This window comes from Ruditapes philippinarum, unplaced genomic scaffold (genome assembly GCF_026571515.1).
Source record: "Ruditapes philippinarum isolate M1 unplaced genomic scaffold, ASM2657151v2 ctg591_1_1_1_1, whole genome shotgun sequence".
NCBI lineage: Eukaryota > Metazoa > Mollusca > Bivalvia > Venerida > Veneridae > Ruditapes > Ruditapes philippinarum.
Genome location: NW_026859721.1, coordinates 153,501 through 176,506, shown reverse-complemented (window position 1 = coordinate 176,506; position 23,006 = coordinate 153,501). Strand labels below are relative to the sequence as shown.

The 23,006-nt window shown below is 30.8% G+C and overlaps 1 protein-coding gene across 1 annotated transcript; it reads left to right on the top strand.

Moving 5' to 3' along the window:
* Nucleotides 1-9,435: 9,435 nt before the first annotated feature.
* On the top strand, nucleotides 9,436-22,972 carry LOC132757630 (sushi-repeat-containing protein SRPX-like). The gene is made up of 11 exons (XM_060748952.1): nucleotides 9,436-9,575; nucleotides 16,124-16,322; nucleotides 16,835-16,966; nucleotides 17,417-17,564; nucleotides 19,244-19,380; nucleotides 20,007-20,183; nucleotides 20,540-20,725; nucleotides 21,031-21,291; nucleotides 21,692-21,910; nucleotides 22,232-22,425; nucleotides 22,835-22,972. The coding sequence occupies exons 2-10, from the start codon at nucleotides 16,244-16,246 to the stop codon at nucleotides 22,249-22,251; spliced, it is 1,359 nt and encodes a 452-aa protein (XP_060604935.1). The 5' UTR covers nucleotides 9,436-9,575; nucleotides 16,124-16,243; the 3' UTR covers nucleotides 22,252-22,425; nucleotides 22,835-22,972.
* Nucleotides 22,973-23,006: the final 34 nt, after the last annotated feature.

Here is a 23,006-nt window from a genome sequence, read left to right as displayed (position 1 = left end):
CGATGTCAGACATGATTTACGTTTATGTCTCAAATTCAGTTTCGTTCTTATCAATCCATTGTTCTGTCTATCAGAAAATATTTTTAACATTTTTATCATGATTTCCAAATATCGTAAGTTTGTCAGTTGTTGAGAAACCGACACATCTTTGTGTAGGGCATCAGTTAAAAAAAGATATACTCGTAGTATCTTGTCTTTTGACCACATTGGTATTTAAACCTTTAGTTAATAATAATAAATGGCTGTTTTCGCAGGTTTAAAGGCTAAGGTTCTTTAATCTAATATCCTAAGAAAGATTTATACCGCTGAAACTTTTTTATCTTTTATAACATCAGAGGAAGATTTACCAAACTAAGTATGCTGCGTTCATCATCCACACTTTCGGATGCCGGTGACAACTTTCTTACAGAATTCAATACAAAAGAAGCAGAATCGGCCACTGCTTACAAGCCAAATGAAATACCGTTGTAAAATTGTGTATTTAGAAGAATCTGTGGCATATTTTAATCTGGACTTTAATAAGTTCAGTTAGAGATATACCCTTTGGGTGCCAAATCGAACATTTTCTTTTTTGACCGTACTATTGCGTGGACATGTTTCATTTCAACATTTTAGTTGTCATTTTCGAAATTGTTTGCTTTCATTTTGATAAATTTGATTCCCTTTTATGAGTGCTGCCATGCATTTGAATTCTATTATGCGAGGAAGCTATCCAGATAACGTACGGAACGCCAGTGGTTCTTCTCACGCGCCCGTTTGTGTCTGAAATGATGCACGGAATGACTCTTAGGTCTTAGGTCTAGTAAAATTGAAAGTAACCGTATGACCTGTACAGTGTTTGTGCGACTAAAAACCCAATAAAAAGGTTAGTTTCTCTTAATTTTGCGGTTTGTTACTGTTGTTGTTGTTTTGCTTATTTTTATTATTATAAAATTTGCTTCACGATAATCTTAATAAAACGAAAATGAGAGGTTGAAAGATGGAACGGCTTAAATTATTCATATCGCTTATTAGTTTGGTATTTGATTTTTGCTATTGTGTTAACAAATTAATATAACATTTTGGCAATTCTTTTGTTGTGTTGACTTTAATTTTAAAAAATACACAAATTTTGTAATTTTGATGTATGGTTGGATTGAAAATTATTTATTGAGAACCATTATCTTCTGTTATAATTCATAGACACTTTGAATATTCACAGTCATAATTTCATTGGTTATTGGCTCATATTTTGGTTATAAATGTAAGTTTATTTCGTAAGACTGTTTGATATAAAACATTATTGTTAGAAAAAATGTTTTATCACATTTGTTAAAAAATTAAATTTTTAGTGCAGTCTGAAGCACATTTATATAAGTTTGGAGCACAAGAAGTAAAAAAGAAGTATCAGTGATTCCAAAGGCTATCGAAAACAGAAATAATTCACGCTGTTTCTTATCAAGTTTATAATGACTTAACTGAGATGTTAGATTTGTGTTAAGCTCTTATGAAACCATTTAAGAATTTTATTAACGTTTCGCATGCTCTGGAATTCAAGTGTATTTCTATTATGTTAATTGTAAAGCACATATATATCAAAAATAAATATTACTATCACATCAAAGTTTTGATATGTTTCTGCTTATTTAAAAGTATAATATACCACAACTGCTACAAAGAAAATGCAAACGTAACCACAAAGGTATTGTTAATAGACACATTTGTTATCATACCTTTAGCGAACTATATCGAAAGGAATCTGTTGTTTCGTGACCCATTAGCAAAAGATCCAGGTAAGTATTTGATGTTTTAAAATACCCACTCCTAAATAACATAACGCAATGTTTCAGTGGGCAAGACTTCGAAAGGCTTTATTTCTGGAGGAATATATTGTGGCTGATTTGGAACGCTTTTGTGCGTCGTGTTGTCGCCTTGTCGCCATGTCGCTAACGATGCATACCAAACGGCGCGTTGTTGTGGGGCGTGTTGTCGCGATGTCACAAAGTTGCTTGGGTGTAATTGAAGGATTGGCTTATAAACCAAGCAACAAGATGACATGGCGACAACGCAACTCACGACACCGCGACGTTTGGCGTGCTTCGCAGGAGACAGGACGACTGTGCAACAAGGCGCCGTTTGGTACGTTTCGCTAGCGATAAGACGAAAAGGTGATAATGATGTAGGTTGTGTTGTCGCTTTTGACAATGCAACGCGCAAAGTGTACAAAATCACACTGAATGGCAGCCGTCCTAAAACCAAAACATCTTTGAGGGAAATAAACGTGTGTCCGTATTACGGAAAACTTTCGACCTGTCAACGCTGACATTAAGTCATGCGTTCATACACACAACCCCATCATCGCCATATATAAAGAACACCTGGCTGAACGATTTGGATAGTCTATTCCTCCGAATAAAGAATCTACGGACTATGTCTTATAATTTAGTTTACAAAGCTAATCATCTTACATATGATGATTTAAGCGTAAGTTAATTAAATTTATGTATCATAAAACAAACATTAAAGATTCAGGTAGACTGTATGTATGATCAAACATCCCACCATTTAAACACAAAACTTGCTTATTATTGTTTTTCTAATTTGAATAAAATTTATGCCTTGAAAGGAAAGAACTCAAGCCCGCTCTATTTTACCGCCTAATACAGCCTAATATCACGTGACCGTTATGCATAAATGACTCGAAGATCTGTTATTCCCGCCATGTTTAAGACATGTGTTCTGCACCATACTATGTAATAGACATAGAAATCAGAACACATGTTTTGACACTAAGTCTGGTTTACAGTTGCGTTGCAATTAATATATATCAAGAACTATATCATTGCTCCTTTAGATATATTTGGTATGCTAAAATTATAATCAATGTGGATATACCTATTATAACTAAACCTGACATTTCAACGATTTATAAGTTTATTTGTGAAGAAATTATCATATTTTGATTATCAAATAATTTATTAAATGAACATTTTCGGGCGGCAAATTGATACTAAATAACAACAATGACATATGGTAAATTCTCCCTTTGCTCGTATTCAAGAAATAGTTCAATCCATGGACACTTGGCAACATTTCTGAAAGATGTTATTTTTCTATTAGATAACAAGAGAGCATATATGCTGACATTAAAGGCGTTCCTACAATACATAGGGTAAGGTATTGTATATTGTAACAATTGCATTATCCTGCAAAATATACTTCAAATTCTACGACCTCATTTTATCATCAAGTTATCTGCCCTTGTATTTGAAAATTTTACTTTAAATGTAAACAATAAATATTAAAATTATTTACAATAACTAAACAGTATGGTTTATAACAGTCATGGGCAATGAAAACTGCCTATATTATTAAATATGAATATCTCTTATTATCGATTTAAAAGATATTTCTATTATTACTTTCTAGGAGAATGCAGGGTGAATAAATAAATCATTTTAAGTCGTTTGCAATCTGCTATATCTCTATTCGTAAACCTAGCATTCGCATTTAAAGAGGATAAAATCTTCTGTTTGAAAATAAGAATGTGTAGAAAGATAAAACGTTTTTCAAATAATCTTTCATATTCTCACTGTATCACTTTTTTGTGTGGGCAACTCTATTTCAAATTCTTTGCTACGGTTTAATAAGTTTTCATTTTACTTCATGCATTTTTCAGGTATATTACAATAAAGATGAAAGTTACACAAATACTATTTTCTTACCATGTCATTGTATATGAAATGTTTTATTCTTAGTTACAACGTTGAATAAGTTATTATTATATTCAACTTAACAGATGAATAATCAATAAAACTAATGTAAAGTAACATATCAGAACTAATGTTTGGAGAATGATATCTACAGATACACAAGTTCAAACTTGAGGTTATTGGTCGGTTAAACTCTTCTTATGAAATTCCATTACATATTAATTGATTAAAGTCATTACGATTTCTAATTTACTATATTATATTTTAAGTATAGTTAGACGAATAAGTAGGGCCTTGATACAAAAGGCAACAACAGCGCATGCTAGCCTGATTTAATCGGATATTCATGTTTACTTTTCTCTTCGTGTACATGTACATGGGCGGTTTTTTGTTGTTGTTGTTTTTTTTAATTTTATTCTTTTACATTTGTTTTTTTTTCTTTTGTTGATTTTTTAATTGTTTGTTTGTTTGTTTGTTTGTTATTTTTCAATAAGTTTTCATTGTGCTTGATATATTTTTCATTTGAACGGTTTTGGTGAACAAAACAAAAGTTGAAAGTTGCACAAATAATATGAACGATTTTTTTTAAGGTTCTGGTTTTGTTTTTATTGTTGTTGTTGTTGTTGCTTTAGGGTGTTGTTTTTGTTTGTTTTATTATTTATTGTCAGTTTTATTCCTTAAACAATATTTTGTTAAAAAACTATTTCATGTTTTTTAATAAACATTCAAAATAGTTAAAAAAATTAAAAAATCATTCACAAATTTGCAATCTATTTTCGAGATAATAGAATTCCTTTACACTATCACACCCAGAATAAAACTTTTAATACTTTGCGAGTACTCTTAAGGTTGAGCGATGGTTTAGAATATGCCCGCACGCTGTATTTGAGATTTACTGGCATTATAACCGGTACTATCAATTGCCGTAGTCTAGTTTCGAACATTAAGACAAAAGCTCACAATGAATAAAACAGCTATGTCATACTTAAATCACAGCTTAAGTATGAAAGATTTACCTGCAGCCTGAAGTTTAACTTCAGATCAACCGAAATGAATTGGATCTATTTGTTTAATCAAAACTTGTTAATGATTGTTAACTGTTTACAGTTTTATTACCACCATATCTCGTTCGTACAATAAGTTATAATGTAATATTTATAACAAAAGGTAATACGAATATTTAACACTCAAACATAAAGAATTTTGTAGCTCCGATATCATCGATATTGAAACTCTAATCGATAAATAATCATAATAAGTCATATATATTTTGAAATATTTAAACATCAATAGAAATTAGGTTGTCATTCAATCAGTACATAACGCCTGAACTTTAGATTAAAAAAACGGCCATGATTTAAGCGAACCAAGTCATCTCTTTATTCAATGATCTATAAATACAGTGATAAAAGAATCTATACAAATTTAATAATGGATTTTTAAACAAAGCGTGGTTAAAAAGCGCTTCTTTCATTTAATGTCAAATATAGCAAAGAAACCTTATACTTATTATATCGGACATTATTGACTTGGTTGAAAAGAAATAAATCAAGTGTTCTATTGGTCAATCTTTCCTTCCGGGTAGTGCTACATTTCAGCTTATAAGCATTAGTTCAATCGTCATTTTTTTACCATTATCACGCAATTTGATAAATAATTGGGGCATAATTCGTAATTAAATCGCATTAACTATGTCCAAGAATGTATTATTTCAATAAGTTAACTTCAACATCAGTAAAATGGCACTTCAACAACGTTTATAAATAAATTTATCATAAAGAACTGAATTTATCTCTGAATAAATATAATTATTTAAAGGTTGGTATGTATAATATCGGAGTTTTGCATTTTTTATGCTGTGTGTTCAGAATACGAAAATGAATCTTCCTAATATTTCTACTCTTTATACAAAGTGAATTGTTAATTCAGTCATGTATACTAATTTTAGTACACTAATAAATCGTTTAGGATAATCCCGATTTAATAAAACCTTGTTTTGTAATATAATAATAATAATAAATACCACATTTATATAGCGCCCTTTTCATTAAAATGTTCAAAGGCGCTTTACATCAATCATATATGTCTAAAACAATATAAATGAACAGGATTATGAACATTAAAAATATTTTGCATTAACTAATTAAAAGTATAAATTATGGAATTATTTTTACATATTAATACAATATAACTTAAAGATCCTTAAAACTCACTTTACAATATTATTGTCATACATTAAAATTGTCTTCAATATATAAATGTGTAAGAAATAATGTGCCTTTTAACATAAACTCATAAATAAATATTAAAAGCTACTTTAAATGCATATTGATGATTTTCATTGTTTTGTTGTCATACTTTACAACAGAAAAATATATGAACGATTGATAAAAAGAATGAATACAGCGACATCAGACTAAAAGAATATTGAACCTAACGAACCTGGATAGCATGAGTACTGCTACACCAAGGTCCAGTACCGAGGGAGTCAGATACCTCCCCACAGCGCATGCAGACCCCCAGGATGACATCACTACTATCACCACAGGAGGAAAGGGCCACGCCCCACACCTTAACACTAAATATTCTTGAAATCTGACCCCTCTGCATTCACGAGCCATATATTATATAACACATGTAAATTATTATGATAAATCAATGTTAGTTTTTTTTTTTTTTTTTTTTTTTTTTTTTTTATTTAAAAAAAAAGAAATATTCTGTGCTTAAAAATGCTAGCAATGGATTTATAATAATAGATAAGATCTTGCTAAATCATCGTTATAAAACAATAGAAATACTAAATTGATTTAAAAATTGTTTGTTTAAAAAAAAAAAACTTTTTAATAAAACTAATATTCAAATAACAGATACTTCGTATTCACTGTTTATAAATTCATTCATAACAGTCACTGATTATTTTCCATAAGCTAAATTGAAGTAGTGTGTTTAAAGATGTTTTTTGAAACTTTCTACTGTGTTACAGTTTTTTAGATGACTTGGTAGTGAATTCCATAGCTTAGGAGCTGATGCCGAAAAACTCCTTTCACCAAATTTCAGTTTAGTTTTTGGTTGCACTAATCGTACAGGTGCATTTGAAGAGCGCAGATTTCGGGAAGTGGAATAAACTTGAATCATTTCCTGCATATATGATGGAGATTGTTGTTTCAGTGACTTGAAAGTATGTAATAATTCACTCTATATTCGATTGGCAGCCAATGAAGATCTTTCATCACTGGTGTAATATGATCTTTCCTAGATGTACGTTTAATCACACGGGCTGAAGTATTTTGAACAAGTTGAAGTTTTTTCATGGTTTGTTGAGGTATACCATATAGAAGAGCATTGCAATAATCCAGTCTTGATGTCACGAGAGAGTTAACGAGTGTTTTTGTAGCTTCTTCGTTGATATATTTTCGAATACGTCCTATCTTACTTATTTGGGCATACGAAGATCTGCACACGGAGCTAACATGATGTTCCATATTAACCCTTGAATCAAGGAATGCACCCAAATTCCTTACACTTGATGACTGTTTGATTTCAGCTTGGTCCACATTGACAGTTATATTTTTCACTGAGTCTGTATTGCTACACGACGAAAAGACTATAAGTTCTGTTTTGTCTGAATTCAGTTTGAGAATGTTGCTGTAAGAATGCTTATAATCATATTTTCATTTAAAATTTTGTGATATTTAATAAACTATTGTTCAATTGTATGAAGTTCACAAGGTAACATAATTTATTCGATTTAACACTGACGATTTCCCTTTTTTGTATATTATATTTTCAAAAAGAAATGGATTAAAGTGTTATTCTTAATTAGTTTGTACTTATAAATAAATGACAACTTCGGTAAAATCTGATTCATAACTAGAATAGTAAGCAAGGTTTCGTTATTCTATATTTAAATAATTTATGTACATCACATTATAATAAGATAATGAAATTAAATCAATATTTTGAAGAAAAGAAAAATAAGAAATATATAATTAGACTCAACGGAAATTCCCTAAAAAACAGGTTATGATTGTGGGTTTCCAAAATCAAACCAGTAAAGCGTATCGGAATGCTGAAGAAATAATTTTATAAAACAAAAATGCATTGTATGTCAGTTGTTAAATAAACGGTATTACAATCTCAATTCATGTACCCGCATAATTCTTATATATATTATTATTTTGTTTGTCAAATCAAATTATTTTGACCATTTAAGCATTTGTAAAGGCCTCATGCAGTGGTTTGCTAACATGATGTATCCAAAGTTCAATAAACTTCTCTTGCTGAACTATTACTTTCTTCCTAAAAAAACTGAAGTTCTCAAGGTCATACTCATTTCATTTGAGAAAACCTGTCTTGAAAACTCTTTCGAATAGAATATTGATTTAAAAGACATTCCAATAATTCGTTTGAACATTTTGCGATCGTCCCAATTTGTTATATACCTTTTCGCGAGTTTTAAGTGACACCGACACTTTAAATGTCATATCGCGATTTTTTCACTTACATGTAACAGGTGTGAAAATACTTCAGGTGCACTATTGTCTTTTTTCAGGAGTAAGCAGGAGTAAACAATTTAATGCAACAACTGTGTTTTAAGTTAAGTAGCTGGATAGCTAGCTTGAGTGAAATAATATTTAGTCCCTGACGGGATTCGAACGTACAGTGTAAATTTGCTACCGCTTTAATGTCATGGGAACCTTTAATAAATATATAGAAGTCGTTTAAGTTATAACATTACCGGTTGTTACTCGTGCAGTATTGTTTTGCCAATTAAGCAACACAGACTATAATTTGAATTATAATGGCAATTCGTCTTGCACCTTGAACAGGTACCTTATTAGTTAAACGGTATAATCCGAGCGTCATTAACAGGTACTTTATCAGTTGAATCAAACATCTTATTATTCGAATGAATGTGCTTAAACTATATAAAAGTGTCATTATACATTTGTACCCAATGGTATAATAATTAAAAATCTTGTTATGCAGATTGTTTTATTGGCGGTACCCTTCTGGTAAGAGTTAATAATAATACAGCAATTGGTGATTTTACGGCGTTATATAAAAAATAACGTTGTGACCCACATTGTCTTATTTTCAATGCTTTTCGTGTAACTATACAAAAATCATGCAGTTATATATCAACAATAACGTTGTGTCGCAGATTGTCTTATTTACGGGTAAGAATGAATACATTATTACATACATTTCAGTGGAAAGTTGAATAAAATATAATATTTTCACGGTGGAATTATTGAATTTAGTTTTCTCAGTAGCCGGACTTATCTCTCAGTAGACTGACTTATATCTGAATGCATATGACAAAAACATAACTTAAATAAGTGGAAATATGGTCAGAAATACACGCCTATTCGTATATTTCACTCGCCAACAGCAGCTTTTTTATATTTTCATTCGTGGCCACGCCACTCGTGAAAATTATTTGGTGATTATTAAACAAATAACCTCTATATAAAATATATCTACGCTGGATTGGCAAAAGAAATGTGTGATGAATACACTGCAGGCGTAATTCTATAAGTATCAATAAATCTATATCAGAGTGATTTTTAAGATTTATAATGCTGGTTCAATTCAATCATTGTAAGCATCGGTTTTCAAACATGCCGACTGACGTATTTATAATATAAAATCCCCATTCGTTTCAACCAATTTTATCTTCCTAGTTACAGGGAAAAGGTTAAAGGTCATTGTGTTTAAATCAAACGAAAACGTAATTAGAAAGCAGTGTACAAAATACCGTCGGTCTACAAGAACCATGATGTCCTGTTGTAAATTGTCGGTTCTATCAATCCTGTGTGTTTGTGCTTGTATAGTTGGTAACTTGGTAGTAAAGGAAATATTAAGAAGATTGAAATAAAAGTAAGTGATGAGAATAACATTTCAATATTATTCAGTTTATTAATCTTAGATTTGATACAAAAACGTGTATCACTTACCTTTTTCTAACTCTTAATTTGAGGTTGAATACTGAGTTTGCAATAATAATTTATACTTTCTTTGATTTATTATTCTAGGTCCAAATACTTTATTAGTCTTATAATTTTTGCTTTTGTTTAATTTTGGTACATATTTTGCAGCGTTAATTTGTAAACGAATTATTCGTATAATATCGATAACTTTATAATCAATCGTGGTCTGACTCGAGCTCCAACTTTATCATCATCATTTGTTGTTTCTTGAAATACATTAATTATATTTAAAATTCACTAATCGTTTTCGATTTACTTCATGAAAACTTGTTCTATTCAGATATCAAACTTCCTTAATCAGAGATTCTTTAGTCGTTTCACTTTATACTTTAATAAAAATCAAATACGGCAAGGTCCCTATATATAATTTATTCCTAATTTACATAGAAAATCAGTTTTAAGGTATGAACACAGGTTGTATGATTATGTACTTTAAAGGACACCTGTATGCAAAATTTAAATAAACCGTACGGAAATCGAGTTATAGCCAATTTTCTGAATTTGATCTTGGGTGTAAGAGGGACCCTTTTTCTGAAATAAAGAATCTTTAAATATTCTATAATATCATCCTTATGGCAAATGTTTTTCCCATTTATTTTGGTAAAAAACAAATAGTAATATTCAGCCAACAATCGACATAAGTGTAACGATTTTTCTACTCAAACTTTATGGAATATGTAAGGTACCCTACGCTACCCAACACGTCTAAAAGAGCATTGAAAACATCCCTTAAAATTCAAAAAATGAATGCCTTATTTAAAAGTTTCTCCTAATTTTTTTGAAAAGTATATTGGTTGGTTAAACACTAGATACTTCTACCGTGTAGGTCTGTTTTTACACTTTGTAAATTTCAGGTACCATATTTGTTACTATATTTAGCATTTCATCCAATAAATACATGTATTTATATTAATCAAATCATTAAAATTAAACACATTTTTCATCTTAAAAGTGATTTAAAAGATATAAATAATGTGAAAAGAAAGAAGAAAATAGAAGTTGACCACATAAGCACTTGGTTTCCGGATAAAAACCCTTTTGAGAGCTTTTATAACTTAAATTTCATTGAATGTAACGATTCTAACGGAGACGTATCGATTCTAAAAACGTTTTGTTTCTTTTAGTAACATCTGAAAAATGAAGTTTTTTATAATCGAGACATCTTTGTTAAAAAAAATCGTGTTCTTAAAACCTTTCAAAAGGGTCTTTATACCTAAACCAAGTGCTTATGGTTAACCCTGTCTGGGTTTGAGCACAGGGTCTTAAGTTTCAGTAAAGTTAAACAGTAGTTCTAGCCTATTTGAATACCCTTCAAAACAGAGGTTAATGCATTTAGGATGGTCATACATTGAGGGTAAAAATTTTGATTGATTTAATCTAAATTTACTAAAATTTGGGGGTGAATTCATCTAATGTTAACTTAAAAGCTATTAAGTTTTATTTCAATAATGGTTCACATTGCTTATGAAATAGCAAAAAAAACAGTTACAGTTGAGATACTAGTAAAGATAAAGCTTAATCTATTCGACAGGATGTGCATAGATGAAAACATCACATAGCAAGCGTTCCTAAAATTGCAGCTTTCTAAAGATATAACCCACATTTATAATCTCAATGTTTATTTTTACACTCGTATCTAAAGATTCATGAATCGTTTTTCATTTTTCGAAGCTATAATAAACTTTGCATTGTCATGAATTCGTTAAAAAGTCTTTTGATATGTAACACTGCCATTAACTTTTGTTGGATACATAAACAAGCAAAAAGCCCTTTGTTATGTGTCATATAACATTTATCTAAAATATTTGTACGGGTATCACTCAGAATTTCGAAATAAAAATACGTTCCATCTACTTTAGTGCATGATGACATGTTTTTATATACGGTATCTATGAAATAGCTACTTGCAGTTTATGTTTGTGTGTTTAGATATGTTCAATTTCTACAATTGCTTAAAATTTTCCATTTTGTGGTACTTCTTTTGTTAAATCATGTTTATACTTTAAAGTTGATAATCAACGATTCACGTTGCGGCGCACTTAAATTTTCTTTTGGCACACGGTGTGATTAGGTCTATAATTGGATTCTTACATGCCATTACTTGTCTACTTCCTAGTTTAATGTGAGACTTATTTATTTTTCCAACTTCCTAGTTCTTTAAAAGATCTGTAGGTGAATATATAAAGATTTAAAGCGGTGACGAGACTTAATTATTTTATTTAATTACTGTACGCTTGCTTTACTTCCTTATAAAACCACATACTTCACAAAAACGTGAATATCTAATGACGTGTGATTTGCCTTTTTATTGCGTTCCATTATGTGAATATATGAACTTTTATGTTAACTTATAAAGAAATAAAACGATTAGTCAGGGTTTAAATAAACACTTAAAAAAGAATATGCATAAAACCTCGAAGCTATAAAAAGAACGTGATAAATCTCATTTTTTCTGTTCAAAACGAATTTGTTATCTTTATTAAAAAAAAAAAAGATAGAATTTATAAGTAAAAATATCATCCCTCGTTAAAATAATGTAACCCTCGGCTACGCCTCGGGTTAAAGTATTTTCCTCGGGATGATATTTTTACTGTTACCCACAAACCCATGTGTTATTTATATATAATTATCCCTCACTTTTTTGTGATGTTAATTTCCCATATGTCTCTGTGATTTATTCTTACTGTTAAGACAAGTGTACCACGTGATTAAGAATTATGTACTGTAACATAGGTAAGAATTACAGTCAACCCGGCCCCAAGTCAACCCGGCCCCAAGTCAGTCCGGCCCCAAATTGGTCAACCCGGCCCCAAACCAATTTTATTTCTGGTCAATCCGGCCCCATTTTTTTTATTATTTATTTTGCTTTAAAATGTAAACACTTATCAAGAAATAAGATAAAAATTAACAACAAAAACAAAAGTTCAATGATGATATATTTTATTATTTAATTTATATAAAAAGTATCAATATCAACTATCAATATCAACAAACAAGCAACTTGTATATTATATAGTTCAACAATGTTCCTGACACACCCCTACAATGTTCATCACATATAAACACTTCACTCGTCGTCGTCCTCTGCCTCGCTTCTACCTAGTATCGGCCTGTACATGGTGGACACAAGCTTCAACAGGACGGTTGCGGTTAATAATCTTCAATTAATAATAAATCATTTTTATTCCATCATACAACAAAATGACTTAAATAGTTTTCTTTGAAAAGTATATTTTGGGACCGGAATGACCAATTTTGGGGCCGCACTGACCAATTTTGGGGCCGGGTTGACCAAATAAAAATACCGTGGGGCCGGATTGACCAATTTTGGGGCCGGGTTGACCAATTTTGAGGACGGGTTGACTTGGGGCCGGGTTGACTTGGGGCCGGGTTGACTTGTTCCCATAGGTAACAGTATTTCCTTTATACTATTCCTTCCCTTATATAAGAGTATAACTATACCTAAAACTGTTTTTATAGAACACAACAACTAGTTGCAATACAAATTCTGTATTTGAGTAAGCGTCTAGACAGTCAGATGAACACTTATGATATGATATCATACAACTTCAACTTTATTATGATATTATAATACAGTAAAACATGACTATTACGTGTTTAACATTTTTACAAAACACATTATCATTTATAATATCATTATTTCTGATAAATATACTTATTATGAAAAACTAGCAATATTACTTTATAAAAAGTGTTCCTCATTACGTCAGCTCTATACGAAAAACTTGAAATATCATTTATACATAATGTTGGTCCACAATATATGAAAGCCTTGCATAAATTTTAAAATAAGCCTACATGTCAGTCTGACTGTCCAAAACTGAATGGCTTTTAAATCGATTATTTTGCACGTGCAAAGATTATACGAATAGCGTCACCTAGCGGTCACTCATAACATTTAGGGAAATTAATTTTCTTCTTATTCGCTACTCTCAAACGAAGGAAATTACATTGTTTTACAGTACAAAATCTGTTTACATGGTCTATTTTCTAAATAAAATGGCCGCCAATTTTTTTCTCGATTCATTCTTATTTTCTAAAATTCACCACTATAGGGCATCACCTGATTAACTATGACACCCATAAAATTTAGTTGTCTGCACCTGGAGCGCTTTTCGAGTATAAATATATCTTTTTGTTGAAAAGTCAAAAAGTAAACATCCGTTTTCAACGGAAGTAATTACAATGTGAATAACTATGTGTCAAACTGGAACATGCAGACGATTAAAGCATGCAACAAAGGATTATTTAACAATTCTAATCAGTGAAGCGTTACAAATATGGTGAACAGACATAGGATATCATCGTTATATTGAAAATGCACTTTGTCAAAAACCATGCAAAGAATATGCTGGATACAGAAGGATCAGATTTCACAGTTCATAACCGTATAAATGGGCGAATGTATGTTTTCTATATAACACACAGCTTATTGTATGTTTATGACTGGTAGAGAGCATCACTTGCTTAAAGAATAAAGGAAAAAAAGTTCTGAAGTAGGCATACAGTATACTTTTAACTTAACTTAACTTAAAAGGTAGGGCAGTTTAGTTATTGTTACTCTTGGTTTATTTTTGTTACAGTTTTTAGTTAGATTTATTTGACACTTTCAGATCATCACAGTATTTGTTCGGGGTAATAAAGTAAATAACACATGGGTTTGTGAGTAACAGTAAAAATATCATCCCGAGGAAAATACTTTAACCCGAGGCGTAGCCGAGTGTAACAGTATTTTTCACAAGGGATGATATTTTTACTGAAAGTGCTTATGCTAACCCACAAACCCATGTGTTATTTATATAATATAAATGTGTTGCCAGTTGATATTGCCATGACCAATGGATAACAATTTAACAACCGTCTGCCTGCCTTATGATCTGAAATCTATCCATTTTAAATTTGTCAATTAATATTCAGCTATTCACTTAACCTATTCATTTAGTTAATGTTAGTAAGTTTTTGTCGTTTGATTTTATTTTCCTGGGATTTTTCAATTTTTGTCTCAAGGATTTGATCCCTTCTATTAACATTAACGATAAGAGCTTAGTTATAACATAATGATCTTTATCAAAATATTGTTTAAATTGGAATTGCCAATGTCATCATTAGCTTATATTTTAAGGCATGACTACCCTAACAGGCACTATAAGAAACTATAACTGAAAGGACACGTGCATGCAAAATTTAAACAAACTCAGCCGAACAAAAAATCGAATAATGGCCACTTTTCTAAACTTAAGCTTGAATGCTAAAAGGGCTCTTGTTTAGAAAAAGGAATATTTAAATAAACTACAATATCATTCTTACAAAACTATTGTCATATTAATTCTTTATAACAAACAACAAATAAGATTCAGCTAACAATTAACATAAGCAAAATGATTGATCCTACTCAAACTTTATGAAATATGAATAAAATTGTTACCCTACCTTTTTTACACGCGTTTGACCACTTTCCTACAAAGAGAGCTTAATAGAGATATCAAAAAATACCAAAATGAGTGCAAAACTCCGTGGCCGAGTGGTTAAGGTCGTTGACTTTAAACCACTTTCCCCTCACCACTTTGGGTTCGAATCCCGACAGGGACTTTGGATTCTTTCATGTGAGGAAGCTATCCAGTCAGTTTACGGAACGTAGGTGGTTCTACTCTGGAGCACGTTCGTTCCTTAAATAATGCACGGAAGGGCACCTGAGGTCTTCCTCCACCAGTGAAGATAGATCGTCGCTATAGGATCTATACTGTGCCGGTGTGACGAACAAACATAAAAAACCATAACATTTGTTTAATAAAGCCTGTATCTTTTTCATATTGCTTACTCTTTTGTGCACGGCATGCGTAAAGGGTAGAAGTTTGTTTGCGCGCGTTAATTAGATGGGAACATCCCATATTTGCCGTTTACATCTATTTATATTTTTTAAAGTCTAACACTTTGACGTAGAGCATACACAGGTTAATTAGAGTTCTCATTTGCATGTTTAAATTCGTATACGAACTTTAGTGCTACTGTAGGGTTTTCCTTTTAAAAATCATATTTTCTGAACAAACTTTTATTAGATTTACAACAATATTGTTAAAAGGTTAATAAATGTGAAGACTGTTTGGTTTTTAGCAGAAGTCAAATTTTTTACGCATTCATAAAATTGCAGCTTTGATAAGATGATGATATGTTTCTTAAAACATGATAATAAAACGTTTGGTTTCATGTTTTGATTTCAAAATTTAAGATAATGTCTTTCATGTCTGATTTACTTGACAAAAAGTTTTGTGGAGATAAAATTCCATTTTGTTTATGAAAATGTACAAGCTCTTCAAAATAGATGATAAACATACCCTGTTATGTCTTGGCAAATTGTTGCCGTCCCCTTAAATCATGTTCCAAAAACTCATAGATATGTTACAATTAATATACCTTTAGGCTTTGACTCCACGAGCTGACTGCGATTTAAATCAGTTGCTACCTTTTCCTAACAAAGTGGATACAGTACAGTGTTCTACATTTGAAAGGTTTGACGGGCATTTGGTTCCAAACCGCTCGATGTGCCAGGTGACAAAAAACGAAACAGTTTTTCAATACCATTGTGTCGAAGGTTCTTGGAAATTTTCAAAAGGAACAGGTCATATCACCTTATATTATTGCTTATTCTGCCTAATCATGTTTTATTTCTAAATATCGTTCTGTTATGAAAAATTATGGCCCGATAATGTTCAAAATTGATTGTTGTATTACTAAGTCATAGTACATTATTAAGAAAGAAGAGCTGCAATAAACACTGAAGATAAGAATAACAAATACATATTGAGTAGATACTTAAATGTAGTAATATATTAGCGGTATATTTAAATTTTAAGACTTCGTTTCTAATGTCTTAATATTATATATTGTAGAATTCCGTATACAAATACATAAACATATTATTATGATATAATATACTGAAAAAAAACACATTGAAAAGTTAACGCATTACTGATATTGCAACAGATAATCATATCCTAAAAAGGGTAAGCATGGTAACAATCAATAACAAATCAAAGTAAAAGTCATTAGAAACACAAGAATAAAGATTGGTATCTAGAAACTGACAAAGAGTTTGTAAAACGTTTATGTACATTTTTTCGATTTTTCAAGACTTTCATCTGCGACCAAAACGATTCTTAGGATGGATAATAGCAGCAGTAGCAGCAGTGGCATTTGTAACAATTGTAGTAACATTTTGTTATGAAAAGCATGGAAACATGTTATGTGAAGAAAGGGAAGAAAGTAAGAACCCTTTTCAGTTAGTGTTTACATTTATGTCATATTTAAACGCCACTAAAGCTCCAAAACATTTTTAAAGTACACTAGATTTATGAATATCAACAGTGCAATATTTTACTTATTGGCACATTGTCCGTTTTTACATTAATCATATATGAAAATATGTTTTATTATAAAACGGTTGCATTTACCTCTCACATTGTAACAGTGTTGAACAATGTATACTTCAAGTTAGATAACTTCACGCACATTAATGTTATAATTGATCTAAGGTTTACTTTTTATATATTTATATGTAAAAATTAATACAATAATTATTTGTAAAGAACATGATTATTGTGGTAGACACTACTTTTTAATCTGTCATATAAAACGGTTATATGTTATATATATTATATACAAGTATTGCGATTAAAGTAATATGCATGCGATATGATAATTTTATTATCAAAGGGGTTATTGAAGAAGAGCTCATACCACCAAAATACACCGTATGTCCTCCCCCAGACATTCAATCACTGTATATAGCCGAAAGAAAACAGACGACTGTAAAAGTGACTTGGACGGATCCTACTGCAACGTATGACAAAGCCGTTGTTTCGTATGTGAATTATCATCATGTGATATATGCTTCTTTAAACGTATCTTCGGAACATGTTTTATTATGTGTGATTTACTATTGTAATCGCATTTAGACCCGTTGAATTAAAAACATGTTGTATCATTTGTAAAATCTTCAATAATTTAAATTGTTACTGCAAATCGTTACATTTTTGCTAAATGCATTTGCAGTATAACTTCCGAATTCCGGAACTTCTAAAATCCGGAATCTTCTGAAATCCAAACATTTTTCAGGATCCCAAAATTTCTCCTTCTGTTTTCTAAGCAACAGATACCTAAAGATTACGGAACATCTAAATTCTGAATTCCAAACGATTTTCTGGTAAAAATTTGGTTATATCAATTCAAATTTACTTCCAAAATCTGGAAATTGGAAAAGGTGTCAAAGAAAATTATGATTGAGATGTAAAACCTTTAAAATGTCAGTATATTCCAATTAGCATAAAATAAATCTTGACACCTTTTAGAATAACAACATAGCAAGCATGTCAAATACTTGATTAAAGTATTAGAAATTAGTAACTGAGAAATATAATTTGATGAAAAAATGGTTTATAGCTGGTACTACATGTACATGAAATATACTAAATAATTTACATTTTGCTTTTGTATCAACAAACTCAGTTAAAGATGATAATGAATTTAAAGTATTTATCTTTTTTAAAGGTCCTTTAATTTAGCCATTTTATGAATTTAATCAGCTTCATATATTTTTCAACATGTCTTACTTTGACAATTGATATCAAATGTTTCTACTTGTACAGATAATTCCAAATTTCTGAATTCCGGAAACTTCCAAAATTTCGAACATTTTGGCATGTCCCACAGGTGTTCGGTTTTCAGAAGTTACACTGTATATAACTATATATATTTGACAAGACAGTATTATCAAAATTGTTTGATTTTTGTATCATCTTCTTTATCATTTCAACTAAGTACTTTATCCCTAGGAAATTATTTACCGCTCTTAAGGACGTTTTTAGGGGTTTTCAAATAGGCAGAATTAAAGCTATTAAATATAATTTCTTTTAACATGGCATGTTGTAAGCATATGATGATAGAAAAAATGAGTAAAACGAAGTTTGGTGTCACCGATCTCACGTTTGAGTTAACATCCCTTGAATGAGAACTATTAACTTATTTGATGTCATTTTCAAGGGCAGATAGCTTAGATACGTTTATAAAATCCTTTTTTTTCTGGAGGATGTTTTCTTTTTATTGTAGATTACTATACGTAAAACCATGCAATTCTTCAATTATTTCTGTTATATTTTTTCAGTTTGAATAAAGGGACTTAAAATCCTTTAAAAATGGGCCATTTTTAAAGAAAAAAGGACATATTAGGAGAAGAGGGTGGTGCAAACCTGGTTTATTTTATCGGTTACTGATAGTTTGCTGATAAACATAAGGTCACGGTTGCTATGATTGCGCAAAGCCTTTTCTCCTCGAAAACGCGATATATTGTACATGTTTACGCGTAAATGTCTAGAAATACAGTATATATAACCATTGCACTAATTAGATTTATCCCGGCAATATTAGTTTTAATTGATAACTATTTTGCAATTATATGATACAATAAAGGCATTATCTAGATTTTGTATGATATACTTGAAATTTGTAGAAAAGATAAATGATAAATTACAATAATTATTACAGCAATAAACAGACCGGTGGTATTTTGAAAGGAAATCCGTTTCCAGGATTACATAAAGAAGGGCTGGAACATTACATTACCTATACAGCCTCAGACGGTCGTCAAAGCGACACTTGCTATTTCTCTATTCGAGTTAAGTGTAAGTGCGTGATATTGATAAAATTAATATTAAAATACTCAACTGTGGTCGGTCTTTCGGATTTTTCATGTACAATAGCATCAATTATGAACCAATTTAGTATGCATACAAGAATGATTCAAATTTTGCAGAAGTTATAAACGATTATAAGTGTCCTCTCTTTAACAAAGCGCATAGGGTGTTTTCCAATTTTTAAATAGGACTTTAAATTCATCAGTCTGTTATATTTATTTGTATATAATAGACTGATAAGTTGACCTAAGTCAAAATGAATAAAATGTTTATAACATGGGTGTAACCTTCATAGACCATAGCAGTTCCAGTTTAGTATAATGCTTCGACCATACCGAACATTAATACACAGCTTTTTGTTTATAAGCAAGAAAGAGAAATCATTGAATTATGTCTGCAAATCAAAATAAAATTATAAGTAAGCTTTGGTAACTAAACCTTATAACACTCTTTAACTTAGCTAGTATGCACGTAAAATAATTTCAAAACATATGGATTACTTTAAAGGGCTGATAAATACCTTTTCATTAACGCTCCAAGTAAGGTCGTTCTCAAAATCTGATGAGGAGCAGTGAATTCATCAACTTGTAATAATGGTCTGTGGTATATTTCAGACTTTACTTGTAATGATCCCCCAACACCCATAAATGGACGGAGAGTTTTGTGTACAGACGGCTACATATATGGTTCAGAATGTACATTTGAGTGTTTTGATGGATATGAAACGATTGGTAGTGCTACAGCAACATGTCAGCAAAACGAAACTTGGGATAACACACCGATGTGTCGAAGTAATTTTACTGCGATTAATTCTCTTTTAAACTATTAGTCATTAAAACTGACATTACTAAGAAACAAGTTTTAAGCTTAATACAATCGCTCCATTTTTATCATTTTACCTATATGATCAGACTTTTTTAGAATCTAGTTCAAAGCCACCTTTTAAAAATGGCGGTTCTAAAAAGGACTATATTCAATAGAAATTTATACTATATTAATTCATTGTCCAAAAAGTAATATGTAATAGAAATGTTTTGATTTTATTTACATTGAATCATTAACTGTGAATCAGGTTCGAACCTATATCATACTAATTTGATAATTTTATTGTTATAAAAGTTCGTTTTTCAATTTTACATTATTTAAGAGGTAATATGCAACCCTCCATTTTTCACTACTAATGGAATCGTAACGTGTGATGATACCAAATATGAATTTGATGATGACTGTCTGATCACATGTGACGATGGATTTAAGTTAAGTGGGCCATCAAAAATGACATGTAGGGCGGATAAGACATGGTCTGTCAAAAGCAGCGAAGTCAGTTGCGTTGGTGTGTGTCTTTTTATTATTACATTCTTTTTCATCTTTGCTTTGGAGTTGTTGTGTTGTTTATTAATAGTTTGTTTCCAAATGCTTTATTCATTTTCTCAAAGAGATGATAAATGTTTATTCATGTTTATTTAGATCAGTTTATATATTTTTCATGAAAGGCCAACTTTATTAATATTAACTTTTGTAATATCAAAATAAAAAAACTTGTAATTTCAGTACTTTGTAACTCTCAAAGACATTATCAAATTATATTAATTCAAAATAAGAGTTTCTTGAATTTTGATGATGTTGAATCTTTCTCAGATGATGACTCACCTGTGATATCTTGCCTGACCCCTCAAGTATTTTACGCTGATCGCGGGACTTTAAATACATCTGTCACATGGATTGGTCCAACGGCCACTGACAACGTTGACGCGAATCCTTCCATATTGCAAACATTTGGTCCTGCACCAGAAAGCATTTTGTCAGAAGGTTTTCATTCGGTTATATTTAAAGTCACAGACAATGCTGGCAATTCCTTCCCAGCACTATCTGAATGCACGATAGTTTTAGAAATAAAAGGTGAATATGTTACATCTTCCTGTTGTTATTGTTTTTGTTTTTTTTTTTAATTAAAATTTTATGACATTGCATTGGGCCAGTCTTTGAAAAACTACGATTTTTGCCGTACCATTCTAACTAATATTTCGCTTCTTCATAGCCTTTGGAATATTTTATACATTGACCAATTTACTACATCCTTTTGCCGTAAGCTTTCTATTCAAGTGATTTAAATAAACTTTGAACTTGTATTATTAAGTTGATAATGTTTCAAACATATAAGATTATAATGAAAACTATAAATGTGACAAGCAAACTTATAACTGATGAACGAGTCTTTTAATTAACGACATAATTACATGATCAGATAAAACAAATGAGTTTAGGCGACATTCAAAATATGTGTGTGTATTATATTTAGTGATTAAATGTTCCACCGGTCCAACTGATGCGTTAGATAACTCACGTTTTATGATGTACAACTGCAGTGATAAGTCATTTTATAATGGTGTTTCCCGTTTACTTGACTGTGATCTTAACCTGCCATTAAATGGAACAAATCTTATTACTTGTGAACGAGATGGAAATACTGACAAAGGGAAATGGAGCTGGGGATCTGAACACCAACCGTTTTGTGAAGGTATTTTATTAATACTGTTTGGTCTCGATAAGCAATCAAAAGAGCTTTAAAAGCAATGCTCATGTTTCGCAATCTTTTCAAAAACATTACCAAGACACTGCTAACACACTCCATTAATTTACAATTATAAATACAGGAGATTATTTGTTCATGTGATTCTTATTTCAAAAGAAAAGACTACATAATTTGCATTGCTTACTCATTCAATATGTTTTATAAAATGTTATTTGCTAGAAACTCATTAAATTGGGGTTTTTATGTTTTTATGTTATATAAGGTTAGGCATGTAAATATTTCTTAACTATTTCCACTATCCTTCAGTGGTTCAATGTCCGCTATAGATCCGCCTACGCATGGGAGTTTAACGACTGACTCCATAAATGCAAGACCTTTACACATAATGTCCTGCCAATCAGGGTATGATATTCCGGCTATGGGATCCCAATTCCAGGGAAGGCTATCGTGTCAAGATAGTGGAAATTGGTATCCATTAGACGCTTTTCCTGACTGCATAGGTATTTTAATGATTAAACTTAAACTTTTTTATTGTAATTGAAGTGGTTGTATATGAATTATATACAATGTATATATATGTATTCAGTATTAAATATATCTTACTCTATAAATTAATGTAAACGGATCTTGTTTTTGAAAACAAACAAAAAACGAATAAACTTGATATAAGCTTTTGTCTTCCTTTGACACCTTTTATGTTTCATGCCTTAGACGTATTTTACAGTACTGATTCCTCATATATATTCAAAGAAGCATGTGTATGAATGCAATAGCTTATCTTTCATCTGTTAGTTTAAAAGACAGCATAAATTTCTATTAAATGACAACGATGCGACTAAATGTCATTATGTCCGCTAATTAAAGCAATAATTCCTTATTTATATGTATATTTATCACGGCGTATTGCAGTTTCGACTTTACCTTGGTTGAGTCTACCGATGGAATTGTACTATGACGGAGATTGCAATGACAATGACACAAAAACACAGATAAAAAAACAGGTTGTAGACTACTTAGCCGGAGTAGAAGCTGATGTCGACAACTCTATTTGTCCGGACAACAACACATGCAAAATAGAAAA